At 46.7% G+C, this 26,863-nt stretch overlaps 1 protein-coding gene across 3 annotated transcripts; it reads left to right on the forward strand.

Annotated features, from left to right (window-relative positions):
* ILRUN (inflammation and lipid regulator with UBA-like and NBR1-like domains) lies at positions 1-26,863 on the forward strand. 3 transcript variants are annotated; one of them, XM_032449245.1, is made up of 5 exons: positions 1-312; positions 10,408-10,562; positions 13,768-13,965; positions 16,032-16,135; positions 23,245-26,863. In XM_032449245.1, the coding sequence occupies exons 1-5, from the start codon at positions 5-7 to the stop codon at positions 23,278-23,280; spliced, it is 801 nt and encodes a 266-aa protein (XP_032305136.1). In that variant the 5' UTR covers positions 1-4; the 3' UTR covers positions 23,281-26,863. The 3 variants fall into 3 exon arrangements, with proteins under 3 accessions (XP_032305136.1, XP_032305135.1, XP_015740652.1); XM_015885166.2 differs by having other exon boundaries at positions 6-312; positions 16,032-16,360; XM_032449244.1 differs by lacking the exon at positions 23,245-26,863 and having other exon boundaries at positions 5-312; positions 16,032-17,202.

A 26,863-nucleotide genomic window follows, 5' to 3' on the forward strand; every position in this document is an offset into this window, starting at 1 on the left:
GCGCATGCGCCGTGCTGCTCGCGCCCGAGCGTCGCCCGCGCCCCCTCCTCTCCCGTGTGTCCCCTCCCCCCGCCCCCCCCAGCCCGTCTCCCCCTTGGCCCCATGCGGCGCTGAGCTGCGGGGCCGAGCCCGGGGCGGCGGGGCCCGAATCGCCATGGAGGGGATGGACGTGGATCTGGACGCGGAGCTGATGCAGAAGTTCAGCTGTTTGGGGACTACCGACAAGGACGTGCTGATCGGAGAGTTCCAGCGGCTCCTCGGCTTCCAGCTCAGCCCGGCGGGCTGCGCCTTCTTCCTCGATATGACCAACTGGTGCGGGGCTATGGAGGGATATAGGGGAATATGGGGGGACATGGGGGGCTATGGGGGCGATATGGGGCTGGGGGGTGAGGCCCAGCTGCTCCAAGAGGCCTCGGCCTTGGGGGGGGTTGAGGCCGTGGGGCTGAAGGGAACCAGGGCCGGCCTGGGGGCGGTGTGGGATGTAGGCCCCGCTGTGGGCCTGTCTGCCACCATCGCCATCCCGCTGTGCAGGGCTGGGGGTTGTTAAAGTGGCTCGTAAGGGATATGGGGGGCTCCTAATGGGCCCTATTAGGGTATGGGGGGCTCCTAAAGGGCCCTTTTGGGGTGTGGGGGGCTCCTAAAGGGCCCTATTAGGGTATGGGGAGGGAAGGCTGCGTGGGGTTGTTAAAATGGGCTGAGAGTGGAGGGAAGGGGTTGGAAAGCTGCTGTGTGGAAGTTGTTTGGGGAAGGCGTTGTTTGGGGGCGCTCCGCAGCCTTGGTGTCTGCTTGGACTTCGTTGTGAAGGCTCCAAGTGGGGAAGCAGAAGTGCGGGTTGGGGGGAAATGTGAGAAACACAAAGCAGGAGTGAGAGTGGTGTGGGAAGCCCGGCTTTCAAAGAGCAGCGTGGTGTTGCTGCTGCTCCAGCTGTGGGCTTCGCCTCCTTATTGCTGCTTGCACCTTTAAACCCGTCTCTGGTTGCTTTCCTGGTGAGCTGGATCGTATTTGGGTTAGTGCCCTTCTTGTTGTTTACATCCCGGCCCTGCAAAGGATGCAGGGAAGTGCAGTGCGTTGTGTTCCAGCAATTATTAACAGGAGATACCGAGGGAGCTCTGCTCAGCCATTAACAGCACGAAACGAACTCCAGAAACTTCCAGTCTGAAAGTGGGAGTCTGTGCTGAAAGTCTGGATATCAACAGTTGGGAGCAGAACAAAACTTGTGTGGAGCTGCTGAGCTGATAAACAGCGACGTGATAAAGTGGTCGACTTTTTCTTTTCACCTCTTTCCTCCTGCAGCCCTGTATTAAATATTGCAAATCTGCAGAGGGAGTAAGGGAATAACAGATAATAGCGTGTGCATTACAAGCTGTGATGGCAAATAAGGCCTCTTCTCTAGTGGAGAGCTGGAGTTTGCTTTGGAGGAGGGATGTGGGGCAGGAAATGCTTTTCTATCTCATTCACATAGTCTTGAGAATATGAATAATGCTAAATAATGCTACCTGTGCTTTGCAATGTGACTTGGGGCTTTTGGTTTTGCTCTTCTGTGATGCTGGAGCAGAAATTAGTTACTATTGGGGTTGCTGTGTATAACCACGGTGTGTTGGGCATTGCGCTGCTTTCTTCTGTAGGAGTAAAGCAACAGTAGCTCACATATAACCCCATAGCCCTATTGTTAAACATTACACGTTGGAGTTACAGTTGAAGAATCATGGAATCAGGGTTTAGAAAAGGCCTCCAAGACCACTTGGTCCAACCCATGTTTGCCCATTGAACCACGTCCCTCGGTGCCACATCTCAGCACCTCCAGGGATGGATCGAAACGACTTGGATTTCACAACTTCGGCAGCTACAAATTTGATAGCATCACAGGGTTTTTTAATTAGGATTAGTTAATTAGCCCTGTTGGATGGGGGGAGGGGTGTGTATATAAAAAAAGGCAATCTTTGAACTTGGTGTAATGTATACAGCAGCCCATGCTGGGGTTAGCCATGCTGACAGGTGCTGCTGGTTCTCCTCGGGTGTCTGTGCCAGGATGATGCTGGGTGCTGGGCAGCTTCTGGCCCATTCCCAGCTCCCACCTCACTCCAGTGTGGGTCTGAATACCCCGATCCTGTTGTTGCTAAAAGCTTCAACCCCAATCCTGTTCTCTCTTGTTGCAAAAAGCTTCAGCCAAGCCAAGTTTCCCTATTCTGGAAGCACCTTCCCTTTGTTGTGTTAAAGCCCACCATGCACTTAGTGCTGTAATCCACACTGCCCACTGATGTTAGGCATTGGCACAATAGGAGATTTCTTGGTGTAGAATTGAGGGTCAGATTCTTTTTATCACCATTAAATCCCCTTTTTTTACCCAGGCTGCAGCATTTCAGTGCTATTTCCTCATTCCCTGTGTCAGAATTCATGCTGGTGTTAGAGCTAAGGGCACTTGTTTGGTGGCTGAGCTCTCCTTACTGGCTATGTTTTATAGGGGCTCGTTAAAAACAAAGTATTTGTTCCCAGATGTGGCTTTGCTCTTTGATAACCATACAGGCCTGAAGCTACTTCCTTGTGGTGGGCCTCTGAGATGGTGCTGTGTGTAACCTGAGCTGCAGCGTGTTCTGAAATGATATTTCCAGCCTATTCATTAGGAATTGTATTTAACACCTAAAGCAGATCAGCAGCGCTGCTGGGAGGGGTGGCTTATTGTAACTCTGCTTTTCTCAGCTCATTCTAGCAAAAGAACGGTACAGAGATGGTGAAGAAACACAGAAGAGCCTTTAAAAGTGTGCCCAGCTGGAGTCACTCAATGTGCTCCCCATGTATTTATCAGGTTTGGGACAGTGCAAAGAAGTTGCCAGCTCATTTTATTGGCAGTGCTGCAGAAATGCTCCAGGTGAACGCATGCATCTGAGTGTGCTCTTTGATCTTCAAGACAGACAGGTTAAATGCTTGGAGTTGCCTTTTTTCCCTGTTGTTTATTAAACACTTTCCTAGAGCTGCACCTCTTTGGAATCACACCCTGGATTCTGACTGTGGGCTGCTCTGACTACGTGTCTTTGTACCCTGTGTATCTTCCAGGACCCTCTGATGGGTGCAGGTTCTTCTGCCTGTTGTCACTGTTTGCTGTTCAAAGTCCTGCAGTTTGGGTGAAAGGTTGAACTTTGGCTCTTGGTTTAAAACTAAAAGTGAACTTTTCCAACAGATGCTTTGACGCCGAAGTTATTCCATCTTCAGGAGGAGAACGGAGGCTGAGGGTGTTTTGCTGCCATTACATCTGGGATGAGAACCCACCCTGCCTGCAGCAGCAGCTCCATCCCCCTGCGGGCACACAGCGGGATCCCAGCAGTGCTGTGTGCTGGGGTGAAGCTGTAGGTGCTGAGTGCAGCTCCCCGCAGTGCTGGGAACCTGTCTGAGCCTGTCCTGCTCAGCGTGGCTGCCTCTTCTACATCACAGACTCCTCTTGGGAAGTTGTTTCCTTAACATCTGTGCTTGTTTCGTGTCAGGCACTGAGCGTATCTGTGCTGGGATACCTGCTCAAGGCTTTTAATGCAGGAGCAGCACTAGGTCTGTGGGTAGCTGGAAGTGTTCTTAAATGGCAGCATAGCCCTGGTTGTTCATTGGCACTAAGGAATGATGTGAGTGTAGGAGCAGAGGAAGCTTTTTGTGTGTGGTTGGTTTCTTCAATTCCACGGGGAAATCAATTAATTTGGGTTGGAGTATCTGGTGGTGCTGGGTTGAACGTTCTCTGTGCAGCTCATCTATTTCGATCTGGCTCCTGGTGGCAGAAGTCTCCTCGGGGCCTTCTTTAAGGTGGGTCTCTTCTAGAGGTCTCCTTGTCTTTATTTGCAGCTACAGGCTGGTTTCATCTGCTGTCGTATTTCTGTGGTTTGGTGGATAATACAGAGCTCTAATCTGTGTTCTGTTGACTGCAGAGAAAAGGCTGAATATTGACTTCTAACAAGACTAAGATTGCCTTAAATTGCTGTTTTTATCCCCCTGTGCTGGCTGCTTTGGATGCTCAGTGTTGAATGAGCCACCTATGTTGCTCAGAAATGGCTGTGATTGACTGTAAGTCCCAGGGCATGTTTGAGCTAGGAAGGAGTCTGTAATTGCTTTTGGTCTGACTTGGGGTCCTTCTGCTTTCCAGTAAAGATATTAGGATCCTACCTCAGCACAACTCAGATCTGTGGATGGAAGCATGTGTGATCACTGGGATGGAGTGCTGGAGTATAGGAGCTACTCAGATCCTCAAAGTACACCTGGGTGAAACACTGGGCCATAATTTCACATCAAAATCCATCATCAGAAGCCATTTGTATGGGCTGTTTCCCACAATGAGTGGCCCCATAGTACCCCTGCTCTTCATATCCAGGCTCTGCTTTTCTATTTGATGAACACCTGCATTCAGGTTATTAACATTGCTCTGCTTTGCTGAGACCTCCAGGCACGTGGCAAGAAGAGCTTGGGCTTGAAAAGCTCCAGCTCAGGTAGAAGCAGGTCACCAGGTGTTGCCCAAAGCTCCCCAGCTCCTCCCAGCTTCATGTAGCCAGCTTTTAGTGTGCTTGCTGGTACAGTATATGCAGTCATCATTTTATTTGAGCCTTCAAATAGTTACATTCCCAAAATCTGTGGGATGAGACCATGGAGGAAGGATGTGTAAAGCTGGACTGCCCTGAAGCTCGTCAGCACTGTCAGGACATGAGGTGGGATGTGCATCCATCAGTGCATCTGCCCTGCACCAACAAACCTTTGATCAGATGGCTGTTCCAAAGGCTGCTTGTATTGATTGCAGCAGGGCTCTCTGTGTTTGGTCTGCAGTCCTGGGAACTAATTCAGGTTAGTGCTGCTCTGGGCACCTGCTGGGGAGGTGATGGGCTCCCTATATCAGGTGATTAAGGAGGAAAACAAGGAGTCTTCTGTTCTTGATGCACCTCTGTACTTAACACGTGTTTGAAGTTTTAATCCACTAGTCTGATTAATGCTTGCAGGTGGAGGCCAGCTGAAGGGAGTGCAGTGAGAAGTGTGAAGCACCTGGTTGAAAAGTTCATTTGGCTTTTGATGAAGTGTTAAGGAAGAGGAAAGGTGGAGGTTTAAACTCTGACCACGAAACAACAGATGGACTCTGCTGTCCTTACAGGAACAGACCTAACAACTCTTCTCTCCAGGACTATTTTGAGCTAAAAGTGGATCTCAAATGGTGTTTAACTGCAGACTGTGCTGCAACGGAGCTGTGCTGTGCACCTAGTTACGGGATGGAGCTGCAATCAGACAACTGCAGGAGCTGGGTACAATACAACGTCCGGCCAGCTGGGCTGCTTTACTTGTCTGAACTTGTTCTCAGGCAGTTTCTGTATCTTAATCCCCCTTTAGTGCAGACAATTATAGATTGGTGACATAGTTTATGCTGAGGAATCAGCAGTTACAGAATCTCCTGCTCACTTTCAGAGAGCAGCTTCTGCTGGGACATTCCCAAAGGTTTCACCCCAGACTGGAAGCTCCCGACCTCCTGCTTTAAGGGGTTCAGCTGCTGGGGATGGGGGCTTAGAGCTGCCCCATAGCATTGATTCAGTCACAGGCTGCATGGGGCTGTCAGGCGAGGTGCAGAGCCCAGCTGGGAGCCGGGACTGCGATAACGGCTGGGTTGTGTTTGTATCTCAAAGCCTGATAAGGGGAAGTGACTGCTGGGAGAGTCCTGACAAGGGTGTGCCTCCTTGTGCCTCTCTGCTTCTCCTTGTGCTATCTCTGCACAGTGCAGCTGCTGGTCACGGCAGGTTTCTGTGGACATTTTGGAACTGGATGTTTTCAGCTGAAACAGTGAAATGTTTTTCTGTGGCTTCATATAAGGGAAATGCATAAGCTCTGAATTAGCTGGCTCTAATAGCTGCCTTTTTCTTCCCTCTATAGCTATGTGAGTTCAGTTCAGAGCTTTCAGCTTCCCTCCTTTTGGGTAGTCTAACAGCTTAGTTTCTCAGCTTCATGGTTTAGTGTAGGAGAGATAAAGACTGAAGATAATGGACATACAAATGTGGCTTTCAGAAGCGGTGTTATTGGAAGCTAAGCATTTCCAGTTTTTAGTCTCTTCCACCTGTACCTGCAAAGAAGTTCCATGATTGAGGAGGAAGGAACGATCCATTTGTTGCATCACTTCTGCATGTTCGCTTTGAAGCACAGATGCCTCATTGGGTATCACGGTGCTGCGCTGCATATTGCATTTAGGCAATGAGAGCAAGAGCTGCCGACTTTGAGAATTCAGTTATGGAAAGATACAGAGCCGCCTACACAGAGCTGTGTGGTGCTGGGATGGCACTGTGCTCTATCACTTAGCCCTTGTGTCACATCTTTCTGGGTGATAACCCCTGAGCTTTGGGCACATTGTGCCATATGTGAGTGCTGAGGCCGAGCAGTGCTCACAACAAATGCCTGGCTTTGAATTGGGAGCTGCTCAGAGGGAGAGAAATAGAAGCTGGTGTTCACTTTGTTGCAGCCATCTGCAACCACATCCATTTGTCAAAGATCCCTATAACACCGTTAACATTTTAACCATCGAGTTGTTTCTTTCTACTGTAACTGTTACTTTGGAGTGTAATTCTTGTGCCTTCATGTTACAGGGATGCTGGGTTGAAAACCAAACCCAAATACAACTCCCTGCTCTGCTCGAGGCCGATGTGAGTCTCAGTGCCACGCTTCTTCCTTCTCGTCTTGAGGAATCGGATTCAATTAAAAGCAAAAAGAATCATTTCCAATTACCCGTATATTGCTCCTCCCTTGCACAACCATTAGGTTGGATGAAGGGTGCTCTGCTTGGTGAATTGATTTGGAAGAGTTCCTTTTCTTTTTGAATTCTGCGCGGTGACCGAGTTAATTGGGAGTAATTACTGTCTAAATATATTGGTTTAACATAACAAAGGGCTGTCTGGAAGAAACACGGGGAAGGCAGAGAATGGCTGGAGATAAACCCGCCTGTTCGCAAACACTTAAGAGTTGTTAAGGGACATCTCCAGAGCTATTAGCAGGGAAGGTTTTAACTTCTGCTGTAATTTAGCTCCCGAGGCCTGAAACCAAACGGTGGAGGAGAAGAATGGATTGAAAAGGACCCATTTCTCCCGTTGTGTGGGTACACCTTGATGGGAGCGCACTTGTACCTGAGACGTGTGATGTGTTTGGAGAGGAAGGAGCGTGGTACCCGGAGCTGGAGTGGGTTTGGTTGATGACATGAAGCTCCAGTCTTTGTTTGCTCCTTTCTCACCTCCCTGTTTCCAAAATGTCGCTCTCGGGACTTGAACCAGAGCTCTGCTTTGGCTCTAAGGAGGCTCACGTTGTTGCTGCATGATTTCTGATTGCAGGAGGCTGAGGCTGAACCCTGCCAGACCTGCTCTGTGAGCCCGGCCGAGTCCTGCTGCCCTCCTGGAAGGGCCAAATTGCTTCATTGGGGAGAGCATGGCACCTGGAGGGCTGTGCTGTGAGTGAGACAGAAGTGTGGCCATCCCTGTCATTAGGATGGATCAGCCATGTAAATTGCACGGCTGGGTTGGGCACGCTCATCTTACAGTTCCAAAGTTGTTTGGTTTATAATAGTAATTGGTATCACATGGCAGGGAGCAGAGGGGTAAGTGTGGTGCAAGTCACACCTGGGAGCGAAACCAGGCTGGCATTGATGTGTGAGCAGAAGCTTTCAAATGATAACCCCTTCCTCTTAGTTTTAACTCCTCATTCCCATCCCGGGAGGATCTGCAGTTGGTGCTCTGCAGTTATATCTGGGGCACGAGGGTAAAGACCTAATAATAACAGCAGATATATATAGGCAAACATCAGGGACTCGTGTCTGTGACCTCAAAGTCTCCTTTCTTTGTGAAGTCCACAAATATTGTGCTTACAGTAGAAAGGCAGCAGCATCCAGTGCTACAAACCGTGCTCAGTCTGCAGGATGGGTGAGTAATCAGGCTGAGCGTTCTGCAGCTGTGACCTCTGGACGTGGCCCTCAAGCAAAGGGCTGCATTCACACTGATACCTGAGTTGTCTTGCTTGGAATGAGCAGAAACAAAGCTGGCAGTGAGACATTGCTGTCTTTGCTGGTTGTGTAAGCAGAGAATGGTTAGAATGTGAGCACTGTGAGTACCTGCTGCGGCAGCGTGGTGCTCAGTGGTTTTCTCTTTGAGCTGCTTGTGCTGGAGAACTTGAACTTCCATCAGATTTGCTTTGTCATCCTGACTTTGGTTCTTGCTACTTTCGATTTCTCTTTGGTTTCTGGAAGCTTCCTTTTAGTTCTCCAGCTGAGGGGCCATTGTGTATTGGAACACACCCAAGTGCTGCCCCCCAAACCAAACCCACTGGTCAAAATAGTGGGAGCAGGGAGGTGCCTTTGTGAGATGTGGTCACAGAAGGGTGGCAAATCTGTTCTTCAGCATGTGCTGTTCTTGAGTTGAAAGCTAACTGTGCTGCAGAGCTGTTTCCCAATGGCAAAGCAAGCAATGAAATATGACACAGGGAGGGGAAGAAAGTTGGCAGGGAGCCTATGTGCACAAATAGCCCACTACCTTTGAAGCATATTTACAGCCAAGCAAACAAAACACAGCGCAGGCTGCCTTACCATGGGTTACAGCAGCAATCTGCCTCTTGGAACTTTTATTTTCTCTTTCTTAATGTCAGGAAAACGTCATTTCTCCTGATTCCAGCACCCATAGCATGCACTACGGTGTGTCTGAGTGGATCGGGAAGAGAAAGAGCTGTATTGCTGTCCTGTATCGTTCTTACAATACCTTTTGCCTTGGATTGCTATAATGCAGGAAGAAATCAAAGTGAAATCTGAGGCTGTAGCAATAGCTGCTTGATTGAACAGGAGTCTCCAGGCTCAGCCCTTGTGCAAGTTATGTAAATCTGGTGTGGTGTATCAGCAACAGGCGGTCAGTGATGGAAAACGGAGCATTTGTCTTTATTTATTGGCTGATGTGGCAGGCGCCCTTCCTGCTGCATGGGGCTGAGCTGTCTGTTTAAATATAGCCCCGACACTCCTAAGTAGAAAATGCCTCGGGCTGAATAATCACTGCTGGTCTGAAATCCAGAGTTGTAAATGTGGGAGTCCTACAGCTCTGGGTCCCATGTGAGCAGCAATCAGTGATGCTTCTCTCCCATGCACTTCTGGTTTTACTCCATGTCTGCCTATTACTTTGGTTTCTTCCTTGAATGCTGTAGGAATTGAACAGGAGGCAGTTTCTTTGCTCACCGTTTCAAGGCTCTTTCCAGCTGGCAGCCAGTCCAACAAACTCTCTGTTTGCTTTTTCTCAGGGTCACGCTGCAAATGTTTTCCTTGTTTTCGCCTTGGCTTTCTGGCTTTGATTTGGACACATGACACCCCGCCAACCAGCACTAACACACAATAAATGGCCGTTCCCATCTACTGCAGCTCCTCCTGGTGCCTTTTGTTTTAGGTGCTGATTCCTGATTCTGGAAGGTTTTCATGTCTCGCTTTAAAAAGCAGAGTAGCTCTGAGATGATGAATAAAGAAGCGGTTGCTTTGCCCATTGCTTTGCCCATTGCTTCTGGAGAGATTTTACTCATCTCCATTCTCACAGCACTTACTCACAACATGTAAATTAGGGCCACAACCTCCCAGACATGCGTAAACAGAGGAATTACATGCCTTGCCAAAACACTTACATAATGGCACAGTAGCATATCGTGGAATGGCAGCTGAGACTCACGGATCCTCTTCCTGTTTGACTGTTCCTCTTTTCAGATTAATTATCGTTGGAGTTTCAGCCACACCGTGACCATGAATCAATAGCGTTTGTGGCTTTCTGAGTGTCTGTAATGCATCACAGGCTTCCAGTGTCATTTGTTTTTATTCAGGAGGAATAAAAGCTTGTCTCAATGGTCTCTGAGTTCCTTTGAGCCCTGGCTATCCAGAGACTCCTAATGATTAATAAATAGTCTTAGAGTGCTCATAGCTCTTATGACTGCCTGTTCCAAGAGTGGCAAAGCCTGAGTTATGATCCATAGCTACTGATTCTCTTTAGCCTTCAGAATTAGCTGTGTGTGTCCATTCTTTGGTCTTTTGGACCTTTTACGCCAAATTTGAGCCTTCTTGAAGTTAGCCAAGGAAACAAGGCCGGTAAAGAAGCAGCTCTGTTTACACACTGTGTACAATGCTTAACCTCACTGTCATTTCAGCTTATTGTCAGGTCTCGAGAGAGAGCTAATGGCTCAAAGGCCTTACAGACTCTTAAGAAAATGAGAATCAGGCCCGAAGTATTGTCCACAGAGAGTAAAATGCTGTGTGTTGATTTCTGATAGCTTGGAAATTCCGTGTATGATGGTGATGGGAGCTTTAGGAAAATGCAAGCAGCAGAGCTAATATAATCTGGATAATATCTGTACTTAATTGTCAGAACCTGACCCTCCTGTGCTTAAGATTATAAGCTGCTTTTTGCTTTCTAGGAATCTACAAGCCGCCATTGGAGCCTATTATGATTTTGAGAGTCCAAACATCAACGTACCCTCCATGTCCTTTGTTGAAGATGTCACCATAGGTGAGGGAGAGTCCATCCCTCCCGACACCCAGTTTACAAAAACATGGAGGATACAAAACACAGGTAAGTCTATCTGGAGCAAAACCTGTGTAATGTGCATTATGTGATAGGGTGGCAGTTCTAATGGGGGAGTTGCTGCTTAAGGCAGTAGGGCCACATGAATCTACCTTGGGTTAGAGCCACTGCTGCTGAAGGAGGTCTCCTGCCGACCTCTCTGCGTTACCCTTCCTACGTCAGCACTTATGTTTTGTGGCTAGATGTGGAGTTCTTCTTCCTCCTGTCATCACAGAAACAAAAGCTCTAGGAAACTCTTGGAGGAAGAGGCATATAAATAGAAAATGAGGTACTTCTCTTGTTTTTGTAATGGAAGTTAAATCTGAAAATAGGTTGTGAATCCTTAGTTAGCCTCATGTTCACTTGACAAATGGAATCCACCTTCAGGTCAATAGATGCCTCATGCAGTGAGGTCACGTAGTGAGAATAGGCAAAACACAGCACTTAATCTTTAGGGATACAGTCAGATCTGAGGATGCAAAGGGGAATACCACGTCTTTGACTGTTGCAATGACAGGATGTTGCATGAATGTTTAACCCGTGTGTCTGAATTTAATTGACCTGCTTGCACTTTTGTGAAGAATGATAGCACAACAAGGTGTAATACCATGAATCATCATGAGTAACAGACAGCTGTGCAAGTGTCATGGAAGTGACTGCAGTGCTCAGTGCTGTTTGTGTTAAATGCTGAAGTGTAACAAAGACTAAAATCCTATTAAAAATCTAAGGATATCGGATGTGAGCAGGGTGCATGTGAGAGCACTGATTTATAAGCACCATATTCTAGGAAGAAAATTATTTCAATTCATTTTTTCTGCCTTTTTTTTTTACTTAGTAAAATAGGAGGGTAACAAACAGAGCTTGCTTAAACTCCAGTAATGTGCAAAATTAACTGGAAAACTTTCATAACTGTCTCAAACAAGTCTTAAAATGTAGATAGCTTGACAGATCTTGTTTCTCCACTGTTAGTATCTTAAATTGTCTGAGTTATGACTGAGCCCCATATGTAGCTCCTTTCAGACTCCTCCTTCTTTTGTTCCTCTCACGTATTCTTTCCTAAATGCAAATTCAGCCTTAATTTAACACCCTTGTTCAAACCGTTTTTGATTGTTTGTGGTGTGTTTGACCTTCTGAAATCCACGGGGCTGCTGCAATGGGGAAAAGAAGTTCATCTTGACTCTCGAGCTCCTGGCGAGGCCAAAATTTGTTTTGGCTTCTGTGTGGGTTAAAGCCCAACTTGTTAAAAGTACATCTGTGCTCGAAGCCTGGTGCTGGAGGCCAAGTCTTGTTCAAACCGTGCTGTTGAGGCATGTTTTAGTTAAATGCACCTCCACACACTGTGTTGTGACTACAGTTTAGGCAGAACCAAAGCATATTAAAACCATTTTAAGGTTTAATTAAGATATAATATCAAAAGACTATGGTGTTCCTAGATAATATCTGCTTGTTAGGTAGATAACTGAAGTAAGGCCAAGGTTTTTAACAGCTCTACAGGAGCCCTTGATTAAATGACTTCAGTCCTAGAACAAGAAATACCTGAGGCATGTGTCACCCAAGCACTCGGTGTCTCATGGGTATGACAAGCACAGCTCTGGGAGGCTGTCAAATTTAGGCATGCAAGCAAGAAGCCACATTCAGTCAGGTTTTTGTGCTATTAAAAACCAATGCCCTGCTCTGATATGTTCCAGGGTAATGCTTGGCTTGTCTGCTCAAAGACCAGGCTGTATAATAGAAGCAGTGCTAAAAGACCAGCAGGATTTAAGATTTATTTCTTCTCCCCACTCTACCCCCAGCTGCTGCTGGCTCTGCATGCAGGACAGTTACTGCAATTCATCATCTCCTGACAGATGAGTGTACTGAAATAGAATGACATAATCATCTTCATCAGTGACCTGGATGAAGGGATAGAGTCCACCCTCAGCAAGTTTGCTGATGATGCAGAGCTGGGAGGAGTGGCTGGCACATCAGAAGGCTGTGCTGCCATTCAGTGAGACTTGGGTGGACTGGAGGGTTGGGCAGAGAGGAACGTGATGAGGTTCCACAAGGACAAGTGTGGAGTCTTGAACCTGGGGAGGAATAACTGGATGTATGAGTACAGGTCAGGGACTGCCCTGCAGGGGAGGAGCAGGGTGCTCTTGTGGCCTAGAAGGCCTGGGGTGCTTTGTTGTACAAAGCATCTGGAGCACTGTGTCTAGTTCTGGGCTCCTCAGTTCTAAAAAACATTGGAATCTCCTAAAAAGAGCCCAGTGGAGGGCGACAAAGATGTTCAAAGGGTATGGAGCATCTCCTGTATGAGGAAAGGCTGAGCAGTGTGTTCTCCACTCTGAATATCCAATGTTATTAGTTCACATCTTTATTTCCTTGCTAGATTGAGAGCTTCCATAAATAAGGATTCTGCTAAAAAGCCATTCCTTGCCATGTCTTCACTGAAGCATCCTCAGGGATTAAATTAGCAGACAAGCTGTTCTGCATCCTTTGCAAGGTGCTCCTGGAGGTAACCTGAGGTCAGATCAGCATCCACCACTCTGGCCTCAGAATAGACTTTGAATGGTTCCAATCTTCTTGGTGGTTCCTTCAGTTAACTGTTTCGGGCTCTCCACAAATAAATCACATGCTTGCAATTTAGCACCGTTATGGAAGGCTGAGAGAAGAGCTGGTGCATGAATGGGTACGAATTCCTTTAAAAAAACACTACCAGCTCTTCGATTTTAATTCAGAGTATGAGTTCCTCTCGAGACTTTACAGCCTGAGGAAGGAGCCTGGAAGAAAATGCTTCCAGCACTTTCAGTTAATAACGTATATTTTGATGTTGAAAACCTCAGGAGTTACACATAGAAAGGCAGAAATGAGCACAAGAAAAATGATGTCTCAACTCTTTGCCTATAATATAAAGTGAATGTCAGTTATGGGTTTTTCCTTTTGCAGCTGTTGCGCTGTGACTTTGAGGATTCTCCTGCATAAAGAAGAGCTAGAGATTATATCAATACAGATGTGATTTTGCCTGCTGGTCACAAAGTGGACCAGTTAAACCTTATCTAAAGACTGTATTCTTCTGCATCCACTGCCAGCTGTGATAAATATATCTTGGGATTCCTTTAACTGTTTGACAGTTGCACAGCTGTTTAATGAGTGTTTCATCCAGACCCATAAAAATGGACACAGCACCTTTTCCTGCTGCACTGTCACTAATTTTTTTTCTTCTTTTTAATCCCAGGGACGGAGGTATGGCCTCCAGGAGTTTGTCTGAAGTACGTTGGGGGAGACCAGTTTGGCCATGTAAACATGGTAATGGTCAGGTCTCTGGAGCCCCAGGAGATTGCGGATGTCAGCGTTCAGATGTGCAGCCCCAGCACAGCAGGAATGTATCAGGGACAGTGGCGAATGTGCACTGCCACAGGACTGTATTATGGAGGTGAGTGATCCCTTTCGTGGCATTTCTTCATGATATTCCCATTATACACTGAAAGGATGCTCCTGCCTCCCCTGCAGACACTACTCAGATAACAAAGCGATGATCTTTGTGTGATTTATTGTTATTGCTGTTGGCATGACGCCGTGCTGTGCAAAGATACGAGAACCAAACTAACAGTTGTGGACTGACCTTGATTTCCATCTTGCAAACGTTGTGCTCTGCTTGTCTGGTGGGCAGTGCTCACTGCAGTTAGAACTGAAAGGCAGAAAGCTTGCCTTGCCTTCAGTGTGCTTTGACTAAAAGCAGAAAGGTAGAGAGGTCTGCCAGCTCTGAGCCTAAATATAGAAATCAGAGAAAACATCGAGCAAGCTGCCTTGTTGTCCTGGTCAGCACAGGACTGTTTTCTAAACACTGGAATGAATTGCAGATTACACAAAGCTCTTAAAAGTAAAGGAACCTGTACAGTTCTCCTTGAGATTCTTACCCTGTCAGAATTCTTTCAAGTTTTTCAATGCTGATCATCACAAACTACACACAGACATAAAATCTGAATAGTATAAACCCAAGTTTTGGAAAAGTTTTAATAGATAAACTTGGTGCATCCACTGTGAACTGGTTTTCTGTGCTTAAAAAATCACTTTTTGGTCATTTTGTGCAATGCCTCGTGCTGAGCCACCAGCACCTTCATTCATTTGGAGTCTTTTAGTCATTTTTAGCCAGCTGTAGTTTATACTGAGAACAGTTTTGTGTCTGTTTTGGCAGTTGGGAGTGTCCCAAGTAGTTCTGAGTGAGAGATGTTAGCACTGGGAGTCAGAAATAACTCTTTGCTCCACTTCTGTGGCAGAATTGTCAGCAGGAGCGAGGCTCTGCTGTGTTGCAAGTGGATGTAACCTGTCCTTGAAATGTGTGCATAAATTAGGTCGAAAGGTAGAAAGGCCTGTCCAACTTGCATTGCCTGCCACCAGCCTGTGTGTTTATTAATCCAAGGCATGCCAACAAACAGCTTAAGATCTCACTAAATTTCTTCAAATTCCACACTTTGAAAGAAAGCCACCTAATTAAAATCTTGTTGGCGAGTGAGCTTAGAATTGAAGCTGCCCTTCCTCTGCTTAGTGCTTATTTCCTGAGCTCAGATCCAGCAGGAAGGTGAGACCAAGGGCTGTTGTGCCTGCTGGGTTTTGGTCAGGCGTGCAGCAGGGGGAGCTAGAAGTGCTGTGTGGGAACTGCTGCCCTGTTTGAGCAGCTTGGCTTGTGGAGGGTGGCATCTTACTGACATTAATTGAGTTAACAAAATGCAAGCTTACGAGCTGCCTTGCTCGTGGTGAGTGACCAGAAGGACAGTTTCAGTGCATGAAAGCTGTTTGTGGAGTGGTAGTGGTAAAACTGCACAGAAGTACCTGCTGTCTCCCACACTGGTGGTGACAGAAGGGCCCCTTATAGGCCAGCAGTGTGTAAAAGCTGGAACCTGAGTTAGGTGTTGCTTGAGGTCCTGGTATGAGATCAGCTGAGATTAAGTATTGCTGTTGTTCTTACTTTTCTATCTTCATACAGCAAAACAGATCTGGAGCACATTCAAAGGAGGGGGGGAAAAAAGCAATAGGACTGAATTTGGATAGGTGTCAAGAAATGCATTTCTGTTAATATGCCATAGAGTTTGCATGAAGTGCAAATAAATTAGCAAGTAGAAAAACAATCTTATCTGTGTACAAAAGACACGTGCATTATGTAAGAACTTAAGTACATTCTTATTCTAACCGGTAGTTTGCAAACTTGTGTAATGGTTTAGCAGTCCAGGTAGGTGTCCACTGGGGGCATCGTGGGACTAGAATAGAGATTAATGCGAGTTGTCATAAACCTATTTATCTTCCAAATAACCCTTCTTGCTGTAAATGGTTTTTTAAGAGCCAAACCTTTTAATGCTGAACAATAGAAAAAACTGCCTTTACCAACAATCTTTTTTTTTTTTCCCTCTTATAAAGGAGTGAATTCATGTCCTGTTTTTTCTCCTCCTCTCCCCATCTCCATAATCTCCACCCAATAATGACCCATGTGTCTTTCCTTCTCAGATGTCATCTGGGTGATCCTCAGCGTGGAAGTTGGAGGACTTCTAGGAGTAACACAGCAGCTGTCATCCTTTGAAACGGAGTTCAACACACAACCGCACCGCAAGGTAGAAGGAAACTTTAACCCGTTCGCCTCTCCACAGAAGAACAGGCAACCAGATGAAAACAACCTAAAAGACCCTGGGGGTTCTGAGCTAGGCACAATCAGCAAAAACACGTGGGGGCCTGCTCCTGACCAAATTGAACAAGATCAGAATGGACTGTCACAAAACTCTGTAAATCTCTCCCCCAGCAGTCACTCGAACAACTTGTCGGTAGTGACATACAGTAAGGTAGGTGCCCTGGGAGAACAGGAGAATGGGTAGGTGATGAGACTGTGATGTATGTAATAGTTCTTCATTACAAACTGCAAAGCCCTTCCCTTCTGCTTCTGCCAGACCTGCTAAGGAAGGTTTTGAATTTGACTGTCCGACTCTGCCAACTCCTCATATTATATTAAAATACTTTTGCCTCTCATAGACTCTACCAGATCCACCTTTTCTTTTTATTTTTGCTTCGAGTCCTTCTTAAAGTTTATATAATCTTGTCTGGGTGCTGTAACTATCAGCAGCTGGAGCCTATTCCAGCTGCATGTGCAAATAAGTCAAAATATCTCTCAAGATGCGTTCCTGAGTTTTACATAATTAAAAAGACAAAAAGTAACCACACCTCCAAACCTTGAGATTAACCAGACGACTTCTGTTGTGTTCTTTTTAAACTGGTGTGGGGAGACTGCAGAGCTCAGTGCTTTGCTCCCAGAAGCGATCAGTCAGAGGACTATTGTTGTGTCCTTGTCTTGTTTATAACTGTAGGTGACTTTTAAATTATCTTTGCTTTAAACCTCTCTCAGAAGCTTGTTTGGTGGATGCTATGAGAGTCTGAGTGATATTTTGACTTTTTATTTGCTTGTGTGTGACAAATGAATTGCAGGATTATTTACAGTTCAGAATCCACCTGTTAATGCAGCCAGTATGTGTAGGTGTGTGCTGTCGTATGTCAAACTACTTTGATTTTAAAAATCCTTCAAAAATGCTTCACTGTACTTTAAGCAGGCTGTGTAGGACAATAACACTTGGTTGCTGAATGACTTAATAAAGCCCTGATGTTAGTTCACCTACAGCACTTTAGTTCCTAACTGGATGAACTCCCTGTCCTCTACCAGTGGATCATATTGTAGTGTCCTACTTTGCACCAAAGCTATGCATTTCTTTAACTGATGGCATGCATGAGAGTAGCTATTTGACAGGCTACCAATCATCCTTTTTGTGTCTTGCACCCCAAAGATCAATCAATTAATAAGCTTTGTTGGCTTCTGCTTTGGGATTTTCACTCACTGGAGCTGAGATGGATGGCTTTGGAAATGATTAACAAAGCCTTTCACCTATCAACTCAAATACAGCCCGGATTAACAGTGACTGAAAGCCACTGCTGTTCACAAGTTACTTGTTGGATGGCAGTGCACGCTTTCATAGTGGCGTTCTCTGGATGGATGGACTGTTGTCTGCCTTAGCAGAGGCATCCATAAGTTTCTTTGCATAAACTTCACCTCAGGAGCTCTGGGTGGAGAATGCTGCCCTGCTGTTATTTGTTGCACGTATCCCAGCAAAGTTTGGTGGGGAGGGGGATGGAAGTACGAGTTACTCAGATGCAGCAGTGAGATGCTGGAATTGCCTGAGCCTTTCACAGTGTAAATACCAGGTTTGATTTAGGTGGGTGAACTCTTCTGTTTTGGTGGTCAGCTTTAGACTGGAGGTAACTTCTTTGTTAAAATCTTTTTCCCCCCCTTGCCTGTATTCTGAGCGCAGGACTTGGCAATTGGATTGCAGAATCTTCCCTATGGAAGATTCCTTGCCCTTCCTACTGAAATGAGGGTGATGTGAGTGCCGGGAGGTTGGGTGTATCTACAGGCTCTCTTGGCTGCGGAGTAGAATTATTTTGGCTTTTCAAAGGAAGAATATAGGAGTATATTGTGCCTATTTGAGATGCAGAGGTTGTAGCACATGCCAGATATACTGCAGAGGAGAAAAGCCAGGGAGGAGAGTAAGGCACTACAAAGATGCTCTCGTTAAATTTAAGAGAACTGGTCTAGCTAGGAACCCAAAGTTCACAAACATGACTCTTATGGGATGAGTCATTATAGCCTGACCCCAGACGCAGGGTAAGCAGCCTTCTTTCTCTTCTTGTTCCTCCTTATATTCACAGCATGTGGGTGGTTTTGGGGTAGATCTGAGATAAATCTTGTTTCTTGTTTTCTTTGATGACTTCTGGAAGGAGGATGGGTTGTGTGAGATGTTCACTGGCCTGTTGTTGTTTTTTTTAATCGATGTCTTTGTCTCTCACAGTGTTTTGTTTGTGACATAATACAAGTTAGCTTTTGTTTGGAAGCCATTATTAAAGGTAGGTGTGGAGATCAGAGCCTTGTTCCAGATGTGCCCTTTCTATCCAGGGCAAGAAGCATTATGCCACAGATTTCATACTCGGTGCATTACCTGTGGTACAGCACTGTCTCTGTAGTGCACGGATCTCAGTAGCTTTGACATCCTGGATGCTTGGTCTCATCTGAGGTGGTCAGGTGAACACACTTGCCTTCCCTGGTTTAGGTCTTGCACTGTTGGTGCCTCCTCCCTTCCCAGAAGGATTTGAAGCCTTCAGGAAGAGTTTTATTTTTTTCCTATAAAGCAGCAGTGTGAGCAGCTGAGGCTCATGTGAAGTGGATGCTGGAGTGATGTTAGAAGTATTAAACCACCTGATCAGCAGGTGCTGTGCAGGTATCTCTGGGTACAAGCTCTGTCTCTCAGCCTGCTTGGGCGGAACCTTTTTATTTGCTTTCAAGCCCCCGGATAGTGGATTGAATTCCTAGTCGTGTTCAGCACGCCATCTGGTGAGATACAATAAAGGAGGAGGTTAAGGTTCAGTTAAGGTCTGTGTCTCATTTAAAAGGGATGCGAGCCCTTAATATTTCTCAGGTTGGTGTGGAAGTTTCCCCTCTGCAGAGATTACAAAGCACCCCAGCCACACAGCTGCGTGAGACCATGAAATCCTGGAGGTGAAACGGGCTGTTTCTGGTGGCTGCAGTTGTAAAACATGCTGGAAGGTTGCAGACCTTGTCTGTATTAGTTCTCGCTCTGGTGCAGCTGAGCAGGTGTGACTTGTCCTCTGAAATTCCCCAGTGGAGCCAGGATCTCTGTGACACTGATGTGCCATCTGCTGCTGAATGAGGCTGGTGGATCAGTGTTGTACATGTGGGAGCATTCAGAGAGCTTTTCTCAGCAGCCATGGATGCTGTGCTCAGTGAAGGAAACTTTCCTAGGGAAAAACATAAGCAGAAAAGATGAAACCTGTGACAAGGTTGGAAGGAACTGATGTGGTCTTTATTCCTGCTGTGCTGGATGCCTTCCCTGGGTCCATCTCGCTCACCTTCTGAAATGAACTGCTGGAAGGTGGTGGATGGGGGTCTGTGTTCAGGGCATTGCTTGAAGCATGTTGTTATCTTTTCCCAGTGGAGTTTTTGCATGTTCTTAGAATCAAACGTGCTTTAAGTGCAGAGTAGGATGCTTATCTCCGGATAGGGATGAGCTGTATTAGAATCCACATATACCCATGCTTGGGTATTTTATTCTCCTCCTTGGCATCGCTTTCTCTCTGTATTCTCGAGAGAGATGAGGCTAATATAGTTTCCTTCTATTTACTCGCTCCTGTCTCATAGCAACTGAGTGTCGAGGTCACTGCTGCTCTTTTGTGACAGTCTTTTACATTAAAAGCACAAGGTGCAGCCTTCTAGAGCCCGGGGAATTAGAGTTAAATTCCTTAACGAAGAAAAGAAATGTACAGATGTAATGTCTAAACGAAGATCTGAAGTGGATAGCCATATACTGACATTCATATTGTATTTGTCACTTATCTATGGAAAAGAAACCATATAAATCTGTTGCTGAGTTTAGTTGCCTGCCCATGTGAATTGAGGTCTTGCTTCTTTCTTTGTAATGCAGAAAACTGTGTATAGAAGTTCAGACCTGCAATGATTTGCCCATACAAAACAAGCTGCATTGTCACTGCTGTGACAAAAGGCATTCTACAAGTTGTCTGATGCTAATCTGTTCTGTTCATTGCTCACACTGTTCTTAAAAGCTGATGTGATACAAGCATATTTGGAGTTCAGAGTGCCACCTTATTTCCCCTGCTGTATTTATGCTCCCCATCATCATTCTGTGTGCAGCTGAACTCTGATCTGTGCTAAATGGCAGTTTTATATACTGAGGGGAAACCAAACCTCCCCCATCCTGCAAGCTTTCTCACTGACTTCCCCCTTCCAAGTCTAAAAGCTGCTGCTGGCAGTTTGCATCTGCCAAAGCAGGGCACTGCAGTGAGTTGCTGGAGTAGCTCTAATGACTTCAGATAGTTTCCAGTGGGGAAAAAAGTCCTGTTTGGGTACCAAACTGTTTGTACGTAAGGAAGACGCCTCAGAAATATGCTTATTTCTGTGTAGACAAGAAGCTCCCTCTATTCTGGTGTCTGGGTTTAAATTGGGCCAGTTAACACCTGCCTATAAATTGATTTAGAGCAAAAAGGGGAGAACATTGGACTTGAAACTACTGGAGCTGGACCTTGACAGCCACACTGCTGCATAGCTTATGCAGGTTAAATTGGTGTTGCATGAGCCTGTTTGTTTATCTGGTGAAAGACTAACATGTTTGGGTGCTGCATGTTAGCTCATCCATGAAAACAAATAGTCTGTGTGCTTTTGGCCTGTGGGAAATGGGTACAGTGCAATTCTAGCTTAACTGCGCTCCATTGCAGGCCACCGGTTTCCCTGCCTCTTATCTCTGCAGACTAAAAGCACGCTGTTGATTAAGTTACAGGAGCAAGGTTGTTGCGTGGTAACTTAATCATGTAGCTGAGCCCTCGTGTCCTTCTGTACATCTCCACTGGCCCTGTAGTGCTTGTCAGCTGTGCATCAAACTCCTGTCTCTCTCCGAGTGTACCTCGTATTGATCTTGACTCAGTTACAAAGGTGAAATAAAGATAGCTATTTGAAAGCCTGCGTTGTGATGGTTTATGACAGATTAACTTCATCTGGGTTTCATTTTGGTGTTAAGTAAAAAGGTTCTGCTTTTTCACAACTCTGTTTGGAAAGGGAGTTGAATGATTCCCCTGTTCATAAGAGCACCTGGATGAAATTCCTTAGGTTGCTGTTCCTTTCCTCACAGGTCTCAAACCAAGTCCACACTGCCTTTAAGAAACGAGTCCTTTAACCCTTTGTAAGTTCTCATGTGTCCTAATAAATCTCATAGGTAAATGAAATGCAACGAAGAGCTCCTCGGATGCAGCGTTGCATTGTGGTAATGCCATGACCAAAGACTTTGGGGTCTGTCTTTGTGATGAAATTCATTGCATGAAGTTATTATCAGTCAGGTTCTTAGCACTGCTGCAATGGGGAGAGGAGCTCATCTGGGGATGCCTGTAGCAAGCAGCACCAAGCTTTGTGTGCTCAGTAATCTAACACTGAAGGTGAGCAAAACCCTGTTTCTAATGAACGCATTGTTAGCATAATAGCTTAGCTTTAAATTACGTGCTACACCATGTAGTGTTTGGAGTTCCAGAGGCTTTCCCTGGAAACAAGGTTGATCACCTTGTGCTGGGGCTGCCTCTGCATCCAGTGAGGCTGATTAACTCCTCCCTTGTCTGACTGAAGCAGCCTGGATCACGTGCTGATTAATTGTGTTAATTGTTCTATGCCATGAGGTGATGCCTTGGCTCGTGGGATGCACAAATGAAACCAAAAAAGGTTTTGCCCGTGACAAATGCAAGTGATGCGCTGTGCAGCAGGCAGCACCCAGCAGAGGGAGCAGGTTCCTGGAGAGACCACTGTGGGTTTGTGAGAGCTTGAAGTCACTGCCTGCAAACAGAGTGTTCTGTGCAGGCTGTTGGAAGCAGCAAATCCTGCCTTCTCTGTGCAGGTACCAGAGCTGAACCCCTCTGACATGAGGCTGTTGGGTTGGTGTTTTCCATGCTGGTTTTGTTCCCTGTCCTTTGGTTTGTGTGCACCTATGTGTGCCAGTTCATATTATTTTAATGCAGTTTCCCTTCTGCTCTTCCTCCCGTTGGTGGCAATGATGGTATTTTTGTACGTTAGTGGGAGCTCCTGCTTTCAGAGGAGCTGTTGTGGAATCTGTTGGGGGTTATCCCTTACGATAACACAGACTGGGAGTGCAGTGTACTCCTAGGGCTGAGATGTGCTTGTTTTCCCATCACTTGTGCACGTTTCCCCCTGCAAACAGCAATTCCCAGCTCTCTGCTTTCTTTCCCATGTTTCCCAATTAGTTTGTAATAGGTCCTGTTTAATTGCTGATCCTCTTCGGGCTGAGTTTTCAGAGCTGCTGGTAGATGTGACCATTGCCTTGTATTTTGCCATTTGATACAAAAGAATTCACTTTTTTTCTCATTAGCTGTATCAAAATCATTGGCTTCTGGTAGCACTGGCATTGTGACAGATACCCAGTGGAGCTCTTGGGCTTTTGCAATGTATCTTAAGGTAGTGTGGTTGGTGCTGCTTTATGCCAGCCGTGTTAAAGGCTCACTGTTCACTTCAGACTCTGAATGAGGAGACAGTGGCTTCCCTGGGAAGCTTTTAATTGTTGGCTTAAATGTTGTGGCTGATTTTCACTTGGAAAAAGAAATGTGTGTTGTTCCTGTGAGGAGGGCAGGGGTGTGTGTGGGTGAACGTGGCCTTCAAAATGCTGCTGCTTCTTAATTAGGTTTTTCTATCAGCTGTGGCCGCTCTGTTTGCTGTAACCTTTAGAATAGACTTGTGAGGCTGCAGCTGTTGGCCTTGCAAGGATGGTATCATCTTCAGATGGCTCTTGCTCTGGTGTAGAAGCAATAATTAGTTACTGTATGTGGCCCTGTAGCACCCGAGGAGCATTTTGCCTGGCTGCCAGCTGGCCTAGATAACACCTGAAAGAGGTAAGTGGATGGCAGCTGGTGTGTTAGGGGAGAGCAGCTCCTTTCTGTGTGCCTGGGAAGGCTGGACAGCTGGGGCTGCTGCTCTGATGGGTGAAGGGTTGCATCCGATACAGCAGCCCTGGGAGATGGGATGGTTGTTATTTGTAGGCAAAGCTGAGCGGCGCTTTTTGTTTCTTGCCTGTTGAAATTGATTTTGTCTCCAACTTTCTTTCAGGGTTTCCACGGTCCTTATCCCTTCGGACAGTCTTAAAACACAAAAAACGGGTATCGGCAAGAGGAGAATTTAACAAAGAACTGACTTTGGGGGGGAGGGAAGGAGGGGGATTCACGTGGCAAACAGACCCAGCGTGGACCCCCCTTCTCTGCCTCCACCTTCTGGATAAAGAAGAAAACAAAATCAAAAGCCCAATAACTTAAGACTGTTTCTGGAGGAAAGATCTCAGTATGCGTGTGTGAATGCTGCCGTTCAGCGAGTGCTGGTTAATGCTGTGAGGAGGAAACTCTACCAACACCGTGCTTTTGTTTTTCAGAAGTCATTCTCACGTGGAATCGTTGGGTAGCTTGAGAAGTTTCCAAGAGAAAATGAGATGAAAAAGCCATCTTTAAAAGAATTTCTGCCTACGGAGCGGTTGTAGTTTGAGCAAATGTTTCATTTTGTTTCTTTCCTGTTGATATATTTTAGATAAGGGACAGCGTGCATTGAGGTGGGACTGCCATGCTTGGCTTGGTACCAATGGACGTTGTTGGCTTGGCGTCTTCTGCGGGTTCATGCAGTGACTTCTTTGTGTTTTAATGGCAGGTTGGGTCCGTACCCGGCTCAGCGTTTTTAATTTCATCTTTGGATTTTATTTACCCGCTTCTTAATCTCCTTAATTCTTTTGGGGTCTTTATCTTTCCCTTCTGGGTTGAGTGTTGCTGTCCATTGCCCTGCTGGAGGACCAGCTCTCAGCATCACGGTTGAAGAGAGGGTCTCTGGGTCTGGGTTAGGATAACAGGAGGGCTCCTTTCCCCTCCTCTTGCACACAAAGTGCTCACGTGCACGACCACATTAATAAGAAACAGATTTATTAAAGATCCAGAGCTGTCCGTTGTGGTTAGCATTTCAAAATGCTCCTTTTGTTAACTCTTGATGTACAATAGCTGTGCCTAGAGCAACCAAGCAAGTGTATCAGTCTTGTGCCAAGAGGAGGCTGTTTTTCCGTAGCTGTAATTCACTCGATGGTAGTCGCAGAGCTTTGCAAGTCACGCCCTTATAGTTTTGGATCTGCCATCTGTCTCATACAGTGTAAGTTTGGATTCCTTTCTCCTGGTAGGAAGCATTAGCTTAGAGGCTAATTCTTTGCATTTTTGAATGTAGAGCAAGAGTTAGAATCAGCAGCTGGATTCCACTCTGTCGCCTTGTATTCGTTTGCCTTTACCATCCTGGCTTGGATAGCTTTGAGGCTCTCACCTTTTCAACGGGCTCTGCAGGGCTTGTTGCTAGAGGAGGACTTGTGTTCCTCTAAAGATACGGGTTGCTCTGCTGTTCCTCCAGTGTATCTTCATGGAGTTATTGATTGGAAAGCCCAGTGTGAAGGGAGGGGGAACGCCCTGCTGGGTTCCTGAGGGACTGTGTCCCCATGGGCCCTTCTATGGGGGCACAACCTTACCAGGAAACCCACAGGCCAGAAGAGCCATCTGCCAAAGATACAGTGATATGCAAATACCCCACGACCTTCTTCCAAGTCCTTCTGGTGCAGGTTCCCTTCAGAGCAGAGCGCAGGTTTGCTGCTGCATGGTGTGAGTGGCGTTTTCTTCTTGGTTTGTTTTCAGTGAGGGATCAGTTTGCATTGCAGCTGCCAATCAGCGCATACAGGTGCTTCTTGTGGAGGGCAATGGGGCTTCTCTGCTTCCAGCAGAGGAAGGATTGGACCTTTAGGAGCACGTGTGGTTTGGTGGACAGACCCGGGTCCATGTCAGCAGCTGCTTGAGCTGGGGAAGTGGCACAGATCCAGACTGAGCTGCTCTGGAACGTGCCCATGGAAGGTAGAGCTGCACTGCTTGGTGCCACTGCATTGTTTTGTTCTTGTCTTGTACATCTTCCTGCCCTGCTGAAGTTGTATTCTCTCAGCATCCAGTTTAGGGAGTAGTTTGCATTGCTGCATCGTAGCTTGGGCAAGTGGATCCTTCCTTTCCGAGCAGGTGGTGAATGTGCCGAGCTCAGAAGACATGAACTTGACCATCACATCTACAGAACTGCCACTGCCCTTCTGAAAGCATCTAAAACGCTGCAGGCTGCTGTTTGCCCAGATGATGAGGTGATCCCTTATCTTTATTAGCTCCCGTTGTCAGCTGTGGAGTGGAAGGGGAAGGAAATAAGACCTTGGTGTCATACTGCAGCTGGTGCTGCAGCCTTTGCCTTGCATCAGCTGGGAGACCCTTGAGCCTCAGATCTCCCCACTTCAGCTTTCTGTTCCTGGGCACGTCTGCTCTTTGTGTAGTGAATGGCTGCCACGCTTGTGTTCCTGTGCTGCTCCTGCTAAGAATGAATCTTCCTTTTCTTGAGAAAAGCTTGCATGATGCACCCCAAGAAGTCCTGTGCTTTCCCACTCACAAGGCAAACTTGTTCAGCACAGATCTCAATACTCTCCCGAGTGTTTCCAACCCATGGTGTCCTTATGGCAGGAGCTGCTCACTCCAGGGTGTGCAGGGAGGCAGGGCCTGAGGTGCTGCTGAGCCCCTGCAGCCTCGTGCTGCTCACACTGCAGCTGCTCCCTGGGGAGCTGTAAGCACTCAGCAGTGGGGATGATCCCTGCAAGCCATGGTGCAGAGCTGCAGTGCTTTGAGTCTGGGCTGTAACCCTTGATGTGACAGTGGGAGAACATTGAAATTAGAGGCTGCTCTACCTCTGGGTTTTTCCTCTCATAAGAGCTGTTTCTCTCAGGCCAAAGGTGGTTTCATCTCCTGTGGTTCCTTGGAGCACAGTGGTACAGCCAGCCCTTGTGTTGCTCTTGCTGTCAGCTTTCCTGATCTTAAAGAGAGAGATCTGATGTTCAGGTGTTGTGGGGGGCACTGGGATCCGTATTGATTTCTGTAGGGCTGATGCATTCAAACTGGTGGAGGCTTTAACATCAGGCAGGTGAAACCAATGGCGTGCTTTGTCAGGATTGCTGCTGCTCACAGGAGCCATTGTGGGGGTTATGGTTATACACATAGAGCTCAGGCTTGAGAGAAATAGGAGGAAACCATTGGGAGGCTGCATCACCCCCATGGGGCTGGGCTGTATGGGAGGGTGCAGTGATGGAGGCTGCAGCTCCGGCCTCTGCTGAGCACCCATCTGTCGTGAGCAGGAGGGAGACCTTCCTCACCCGCTGCCCCTACAGCAAGGGACAATGCTGCAAAATCCATCTATGCTCTCTAAGGTCAGATCCCTGTGTTGGGCACAAGCAGCTCCTTGCACCCTCTGTGAGCCCAGGAAGAGTCAGAGCATGGCCAAGGTGTGAGCTGAGCCCCAGAGCATTGGTGCTGTGCAGGGGGTGGGCAGTGCTGTCCCCGTGTGGGCTGGAGAGCAGCCGGAGCCTGCAGGGTTGGGAATGCACGCTGTCCCGTGTCTGGGTTTCTGTTGTGTGTTTCATTTCTTTTCTTGTGTGAGTGAGTGGGTGGTTCTGCAGCCTGTCTATTCTCTCTGGGGGGAGTGCATGTGTAGAACAGGATGGTGTGTTGCCTCATTGAGTCTGGGAGAAGTCCTACGATAGCACATTGGGGGTCAACAATGAGAAATGAAAAAGGAAGCTTTTTCCTTAATGTATAAATGAATATTTGTATGATTAAATTAACACAGGAAACAAAAAGTG

Source organism: Coturnix japonica, chromosome 26, assembly GCF_001577835.2.
Source record: "Coturnix japonica isolate 7356 chromosome 26, Coturnix japonica 2.1, whole genome shotgun sequence".
Taxonomy (NCBI): domain Eukaryota; kingdom Metazoa; phylum Chordata; class Aves; order Galliformes; family Phasianidae; genus Coturnix; species Coturnix japonica.

Coding starts and splice junctions, on each gene's coding strand:
- ILRUN (XM_032449244.1), top strand. CDS start 5: ATGCGCCGTGCTGCTCGCGCCCGAGCGTCGCCCGCGCCCCCTCCTCTC. Junction 313..10,407: donor TTCCTCGATATGACCAACTG/GTGCGGGGCTAT, acceptor TTTGCTTTCTAG/GAATCTACAAGCCGCCATTG. Junction 13,966..16,031: donor CACAGGACTGTATTATGGAG/GTGAGTGATCCC, acceptor TTTCCTTCTCAG/ATGTCATCTGGGTGATCCTC.